Below are 8,045 nucleotides of genomic sequence, written 5' to 3' on the forward strand. Positions count from 1 at the left end.
GGTCTCATGCCTCACCGTCGCGAAAAAGAGTGAAGATCAAAGAGCATCTGCCAAAGTGCTGATCTAAGTGTAAATTATCCCTCGATTGATACCTGGTAGTGTATTTCAAGAGGGGTAAGTTTGAGATGAAAGTATTATGTGAAGTTATATCGCAAATGTAGGTATGATTGGCGGGAAGTGATTGGTGGAGTGCAATGAATAACTTTGGTGAAGTTACTTTTTAAACGCTTAACAATTTAATTGATTGCGCTAAGGAACTTGACTTTCGAAGCAAGAGCGTCTGATGGGTAGAACCTTCCAGATTCATCAGAAGATATGTGTGTATTTGTGACTTTCTTCCTTCTTCTCTTCTATTTTTCTTTCCTTTCTTTTCATTTCTTTCCTCTCCTTCTCTTCTCTGTCCTTGCCTTTGCTTTCTTGCTTTGCTTTGCTTTTCTCTTTCTCCTCCTGCTACCTTTCATCTCTCAAACCTTCCAGACTTCTCAAGTCAATCCTATATCAAACTTTCCCATTCCACGTATCTCTCCGAACCCAAATGTCCCGATGCCAATAATCTGTCAAATTCCTCTTGCTTTGCCCCATTTCGCATCCTCAAAGGCCATTTCTCAACCAAAGTATTCTTGATTTTGATTTTTAACCCTTCCATTTCACTGATTTCATACAAGCAACATTCCTTCATAAACCTATCAAAGAGCTCGTCAACATCTTGAAACTTAGATCGCGCATCGTTGTATCTCAGAAAGTCCGCATTGTAAGGCTGAAGCATGTCTCGTTGAATTGTCATATACCTATGTAATTTTGCTGAATCTGTTGCTATGCTTTCAATGTAATCATTTTCCGTACGGCTTTCGTGGACAGCGTTGAGGAATAAAGCAAGAAGTGTGGCATGCGGATTCTGTGATTTACGCTTCAGGTAAGGAGCGAAAGTCATCAGAAGTTTTTGAGGTCCAATGTAGCCACGGTCTCCAATATTTGAAACCTGTGAACTATCAACAATCTATACTACACTTACAACCGGTCAAAGATTACCTCAATTCTGTCGAAATAGACCTTTCCAATGCCGCGCTCCTTCATGATACCTGGCAGATCCACTGCATCAAGTTCGAATAGTTGAAAGCGGATTTTCAAATTCTCAATTCGCTTGCAAAAGCTTTGAAGTTGGTCTTGAAGGTAGAAATAAAGGCTGCCATAGATATCGTTTCGAGCAGGTGAAGGTTTAGAAAGATGTTCTGCGAGAGGCCATCCTTCCAATGGGTCGGCAGAATCCATCATGGGCCAAAATCCAGTACTCTGAAACAGCGTTCTGTCGTTGCATTAGCAAGTACACTTTCGAAAGACTTGAAGATATTTACGGATTTGGCATAGTGAAATCCTTGCGAGAATATCCGAAGGGAAGAAGCATGCCATCAGTACGGAACTTAGTAGCACAGACACGCCATGCAGGTGGTCGAGCATAAAATTGTCGCTCGATATAATCTCTTCTTGAGGGTGGCAATGTAGTGTCAACCATTACTTTTTGTGCCTTACTAGCTGATAGTCCATCTGGAACCTTGAAAAACGAAGGAAGAAGATCCCAAGAAGCCTTCGGCAATACCAAACTTATGCTGCGAGTGCCCAGTGTCCAAGTTTTGGATTGCAAAGATTGCCCAGGGCGGCCGGCCACTTTTTTACAAACATCTTCAATCAACGGGAGGACTTTTTCCTGAAGTTTCCGCAAGTACGAATCAGTTATGAATGCAGAGTACCAGACGTGAATCATGATGTCTGCTGCTTCAATGGGGTCAAATACGAGAGCTGTGAGGAGCAAGATTGCATTCCGAGCGACAATGTCAAAATCCTTGTCGTTAATTATAAGCTCACATTTGCCCTCATACGCAATTGGGAGTTCAACGAGAGACTTGACAATATTTCTAATATCCCCAGATGCTGTAGTCTTGTCAGTCAGCAATTTTCCCCTGGACTGGATGCCTACCCGCAAATAAAAGATTGAGTTGTTCTGGCAAATCTTTTTCTTCATTCTTGCAACACTGAATTATATCAATGGCTGGAACATTACCCCATAAATACTTCTTTCTTCCGTGTTGCACCATAGTCACCCACTGTTCAGCTAGAGCGGGATCATCGTTGCCTCCAATAAATGCCGGACGACGTTTCTCCACATCCCACTGCGGTCTCCAAGATTTCTTCATAAATGGAGATTTGCAATCCTTCTTGTGGGTTTTCCAATGTGCAACTTGGCAATCTTTGCTGCAATATTGAACCAGAAAACACCCATTGCAAGCTTTCGAGGCGATTTTAGTACATGGAATCCCTCCATCATCTTCATCCTGATCAACATTGGCGCACGTAACTTTTGGGTGCTTCTGAGAGGAATCAGCCATGATAATCACAAGATTATTGAATGTTCTTGAACACAATATGCGACGAAGAAGGGAGAGACGACTAGAGCCTCTTCATATAAGTTCAACCTCCGCTCGCAATTTCTCATAGAACAAGGTAACACAAAAACAAACGTCGATTACAGGGTATTCATTGGAGCCACCTCAATCAAAAATCCGATGTAACATACCGATGGGGATCTGCACCTTACCGTCGCCAATGCAACGGAACAAACACATGACTGCGATCATCCGGACGTAGCCGAAAAAACGTTCACAATTTCTTGCTTACTTTTCGAGGCTTTGGTTCTTGATTTAGAGCATATTCTCTGGCCGATTTTCTGCATTTTGCATTCTTGATAATCATACTACCTTTCGTTTGAATATCATAATTCGAATCTCACATCAAACATAGCGGCAAACAAAGATCAATCCCCCTCACCCCCTATCCCACTCTGACAAATTCCAACCAACAAAGCACTGCTGGTCAATAGTAAAGTCTTAACTCTCAATGACCCATGTTCTTCTCTCCTTGCTTTGAATTGGAAGAAAACGTTTCACTTCTCATACAAAATTACAATTCCTAATAACCTCATCCCAAGATCGAAAATCGCCACTTCAACCCTCGAGGCCAGAGAGAAGGACTTATCGGTCTTTTATGTTAGAACGGTCCAGGCATCATGGATAAATGTTTCAAAAAAACATCTGTCTTGCATAACTTCAAACGCGAGTGGTAATGTTTTCATGAGTGATAAAAGATAGACCAAGAAAGCGGCCGCCAACCGGCCTCAAAAGAAAAACTTTCCTCGGGCCTCTGATCTTTTTCGCAAGAGCGATTTGAAGATGGATTGGATTTAGGTATGCTATGGTCTCGAGACCTATTTTTGAACCGCCAACAATATTTTTTGCCCATGCGGGTTTTTGCTGGTTATATGTTTGTATGTTTGTGTTTAGTTGTTGGTGGTTGATTTTCTCAATTTTGAAAAATCGTTCAACCCAGATATTCACAATCGTCACATTTATACCTCAATTTGCTTTACCATTTCTATGTCAAAGGAATACTTACACAGTTAGTGGCTGTAGATTTGTATCCGCATAACTTCAACCCCCTTCTCGACTTCTTACACCATCCCCAATATCATCAATCCATTCCTACCATCATCACCATCAACCCCTCTCCACCCCTTCCCCATCCCAAACTATGTTCTCCAAACCGCATTTTGAAGTCTACAGTCTCTCCACAAGTGGCTCCCTCCTTAGCACCGAACTCATCTTCATCTTCGATTCCCGCGCTGAAAGATCTACCCACTCCCTCAAATTCCTCTACCACGAATCTGCCTCCCTCCCTATCCCGCTCCCCACTCTCACCCAGACCTCCGTCCCCAGCAGCCTCGAATACCTCGGCTACATTCGGGGCGAATCCCGCGTGAAGAGGGCGCGCGCGCTCGCTAAAAACGTGCAACGGAGTGTCGAGCAACCATTTAGAAGATTCACAAATGACGTTATAAAAATTTGGATTAAAAGAAGATTACTGCTCTGGGATCAAAGTCGCACGCCGTGTGAAGTTGACGACTCGATTTTGGATGAGGAAACTCTCAAGACTAGGGATAAGAATGGAGGACTCTCGAAGTACGCAAAGGGGATGAGTAGGCATGGAAAGAACGGGGATTATGACTCTTCATCTTCATCTTCATCCTCGTCTTCACTTGCCTCCACCTCCCCATCTCAACGTTCCCTCGGCCGCTCAACCCGCGAATCTCACAGGCGTCTCTCTCGAGCCCGAACAACGCACGATTCCCCCTCAAGCACACACAGCTGGTCCTCAAAATCCTCTTCCAACCCCCCCAAACGCTTCTCCTTCTCTGTTTCCCTTTCCGCGAATACAAGTTCAAATCCCCGACACAAATCTTCACCCCACTCTCGTTCTCATCCTCATTCTCGCTCTCGCGCTCCCCCCTCTTCCTATCACGACCAAAACTCCGATTACGATTCCGGAATCGGTATGTCCGAAGACGAGTTCAACCCCCACGATGACGACGATGCAAAATCATCGATATCCTATTCATCCATCAACCCCGGCTCATCCATCTCGCATTCCGATCGTTCCTCTTCTTCTTCCCACTCCTCTGCACCCCATTCATCCCATCGCGCCCACCCCAAAAAGGATGTCTCACCCGCTATCTCCGATCTCGACGACCAGCGCAAACAAGAAGACGCTGTCCGTGATCGCATCTTCAAAGATAAGAAAGCTGAGTTTAGGAATTCTTCTTCATCATCATCATCTTCTTCTTCTTCTTCTTCTTCTCGTCACCCCCCTCCTTCTTCTTCTTCAGGTTCAGGATCCCAATCCCGATCAAGAGCACCACCACGAAGAAGTCAAACCCCCACCCACCCATTCCACGCACCGCGTTCTAGTGATCCATTTGGACTTAATGATCCGTTTCGACTTTCGGGTGCGGGGGAAGCGGGGTCTAATCCATGGATTCGGCGATGAGGTTGGGTTTTTTGGTTGTAGGATACAACAGGACAGTATGGGTAAGATATAGTGGGTATTAATATTTGTGTTGGTTTTTTTGGGCGGGCAGAGGTAGCTTGTTCTGGTAATTTTCGAGTTGGGTTATTGAATGAGAAGGATATCATTCATAGCTCCTAGCACTTGAATCATTCTATTGAATAGTATAATACATTACATTATAAACAACATAGTACAATATTAGCAAAAAGCAATCCTCTCCATCTTATACCGCACTGATCATACAATATCATAACATAACGTAACCCCGTTTCAAACTCCACCTCACGTAGGTATCATCTCGCCAAATTTCAACCCCAACCTCACAAACCATCCATATATCATGAACCGAAACCCTTATAAATGTCCTCCTCTTCCCGAGCTCCTACAGCCACCCATGGAACCCTGGTTTCCCCCCTTGTATCCTCCACTGCTCTCCCTTCCAGATCAATGCCCCAACTGGTACAAAAAACACAAATAACACAACTGCAAATGTAAACCACGCCCATGTAAACCCCACTTTATCTGCGAATGGCAACGCGAAATATCCGACGACGAATGAGAGACCGCGGGAGAGATTGAAGAGAACGCCTGTTTCGGGAGTTTGTGGCTTATAGCAGTCTGAGACGTAGGCATAGAGGGTTGTGGAAGCGATTTGAAGACCGAAGACACCTGAGGAGGAATGTTAGTCAGGGTTAGGTAAAGGAAGAAGTGGGTTTGAAGCGGGAGAATAAGGGTTTGAAAGAAGGTCCGAAGTGAGGTTTCATGGGGAAGGATAGCAAAGAGGGATTCAGAGAAAGAGAAATATGAGGAAGTACAATGGAAAATAGAAGCAAGTAAACCATAAACATACCAAGAGCCAGTCCAATAAGCGGAATAATAAAATGAGTTTTTCCCACTGTAGCTCCAAAAACAATCAATCCCATTGGCATGAATACCGCTGATAAACAACAGAGATAAAGTCTATATTCCGGTTTCCTTATATTTCCATTTCTCTTTGCCATACGATACATGACATAGTCACTTGCTTTTCCAGCGCTGAATTCTCCCAGTAAACTCCCAATCATGAGTGAGACTCCCAGACAGGCACCTATTGGACCAGGCTTCAGGTTATAGAATTCGGTGTAGATGGCGGCGATAGAGATGGCAGGCATGACATTGATGAAAGTCCATCCCCATATATAGTACCAGAATGAAAAGAGAATGGAAGGGTAGCGGAGCATGTAAAAAGATTCTAAGAAGTGGGAGAATTGCAGTGAGCGACTAGGGAGACAATTCCCACGAAAATCAAAGAGAAGTTCATAGTACGTGCGGGTTCTGGTACGTGTGGAGAGGTAGGATGGGTCGCGAGAGAAAAGAGTTTCGGGGAAAAGAAATATGGCGAGAAGGAGAGAAACGCAGGTGCTGATGGCTCCAATCCAGTAGTCCCATTGCCAGCCTAGGGATGACCCAAGGAAACCGCCAACTAAATTGATTATGTTAGCTGGTTTTTCGAGGAAAGTGTAAAACTCAAGGTGACTTGACTCACTAATCGCAGCCACATGAGCACCGTTTGTAACAAAGAGGGAGTATACACCAGTAGCTTCACCTCTCTGATGAAGAAAAAACATATCATTCACACAAGCGGTACCCACCGACATCATTCCACCGAACCCAAAGCCACAAAGAGCACGTGTACCCACAAGTTGTGAAAAAGTGTTTGAACGAGCCGATGTTACTCCTCCAATAATAGTCAAAACTATTGCGAATAAGGTGATAGGTCTACGACCATAGATGTTCGCCAAAGGCGCATAAATGAATGGTGAAACACCACCCATGATAATTGCCGTAGTTGTGCTGTACGAAGCCACTTTTGGACTAACATCAAGCGCATCACTCAGGAGAACCAGACTTGGATTCACAAGTGCGGCATTGTAAGGTCCTAGGAATGCCATGTAGCCAACTTGAATCAGGACGGCCCATTTGAGCCATGCTGGCCAATTCTAGTCGATCATCAACTTTGTACTTTTTCATATCGAATGGATGAAATCTGGATGAGATGAAGGGATGTATTTGGAATCTTGAGATAACCCGGCAATATCGGGTTATGATTAGAAAATTACAACATACCAACGGATCATCTTTAAAGCGACTGGGCTGGGGTACTAATGGTAATCCATGTTGATCAAGCTTGATTTCTGGGGTTGGAGATGTCGAATTTGATTCCTCCAAACAAAGGGCAGATTTTTGATGAGAGTCAAATTGGTCAATATTTGATTGACTTGATGACATGTTGGAATTTTTGATGCGAAGACAAGAACAGCCGACCTTTATCCTTGATCATGAAAAGATTGTTGGTTCACCAAGAGGGTGAAAGTAGTTTTGAGAGGTTTGAGAGTTTTGAAAGATTTCGAGGACCAATTCCGAACTACATGCTCATGTTGATATTGATGTACTATGAAAAGAAAGGGCATTAGCTCCCATGATTGTATAGGTATATATAAGTATATATAAGAAAGAAGATATGTTTATGTATCTTTTCGCGGACTTTGTGTAGAGGAATCGTTCCAAGTATTATATCTTGTACTATAGATTTATAATAACTATATGGAAACACAGCAAACGAGCATAAACCTTACGGTACGGAGGTACGATACGATATGTTGTCTTCCAACAACCTTCCAGATGGATAATGGAATGATCAATGAAGTGTTACTCCGTACAGCAACAAAACAAAAAGACGGTACAACATACCTCTTTCTGAACGATCCGATCCGAAAACGAGGGACCCGAGAGAATGGTAAAGTGAGACCAATGAGGCACGGGGATATGTATAAACAATGGTATGAATGATAAATGTATGTTACAATAGCTTGACAGGGCAGGCAGGACAAGGTAGAAGAAAACAGGGGATTTGTGTGATCAATTGGGATTAGTTTATGGATTGGATATGTACACTCTGTATGTGTATATGTACTCCGTGTGTATGTAAGGATTAAAACGTTCTCGATCGATGGAGTGAGATTTGATAATTGAAAAAGTGGATTGATAGATAGATTGATTGACTGATAGAGAGATTGGTAGATTGATTGATTGACTCAATAACCTTATGAATTGAACCAACGGTTTTTGATACAAGGAATACAGCGCAAGAAGTAAAATGACCGAGCAAAATC

At 43.3% G+C, this 8,045-nt stretch overlaps 3 protein-coding genes across 3 annotated transcripts; 1 reads left to right on the top strand and 2 right to left on the bottom strand.

Moving 5' to 3' along the window:
- Positions 1 to 493: 493 nt before the first annotated feature.
- On the bottom strand, positions 494 to 2,381 carry EAE98_005615 (uncharacterized protein; the record flags this gene model as incomplete). The annotated part of the gene is made up of 4 exons (XM_038953237.1): positions 494 to 979; positions 1,030 to 1,303; positions 1,353 to 1,926; positions 1,973 to 2,381. The coding sequence occupies 4 exons, from the start codon at positions 2,379 to 2,381 to the stop codon at positions 494 to 496; spliced, it is 1,743 nt and encodes a 580-aa protein (XP_038810338.1).
- A 1,198-nt stretch (positions 2,382 to 3,579) lies between these two features.
- On the top strand, positions 3,580 to 4,872 carry EAE98_005616 (uncharacterized protein; the record flags this gene model as incomplete). The annotated part of the gene is made up of 1 exon (XM_038953238.1): positions 3,580 to 4,872. One exon carries the CDS (start codon positions 3,580 to 3,582, stop codon positions 4,870 to 4,872), a length of 1,293 nt encoding a protein of 430 aa, XP_038810339.1.
- Positions 4,873 to 5,275: 403 nt separating this feature from the next.
- Positions 5,276 to 7,161, bottom strand: EAE98_005617 (uncharacterized protein; the record flags this gene model as incomplete). The annotated part of the gene is made up of 4 exons (XM_038953239.1): positions 5,276 to 5,562; positions 5,744 to 6,355; positions 6,419 to 6,872; positions 7,000 to 7,161. 4 exons carry the CDS (start codon positions 7,159 to 7,161, stop codon positions 5,276 to 5,278), a joined length of 1,515 nt encoding a protein of 504 aa, XP_038810340.1.
- Positions 7,162 to 8,045: the final 884 nt, after the last annotated feature.

The sequence above is a fragment of the Botrytis deweyae genome (genome assembly GCF_014898535.1).
Source record: "Botrytis deweyae strain B1 chromosome Unknown BDEW_011, whole genome shotgun sequence".
Classification (NCBI taxonomy): Eukaryota; Fungi; Ascomycota; class Leotiomycetes; order Helotiales; family Sclerotiniaceae; genus Botrytis; species Botrytis deweyae.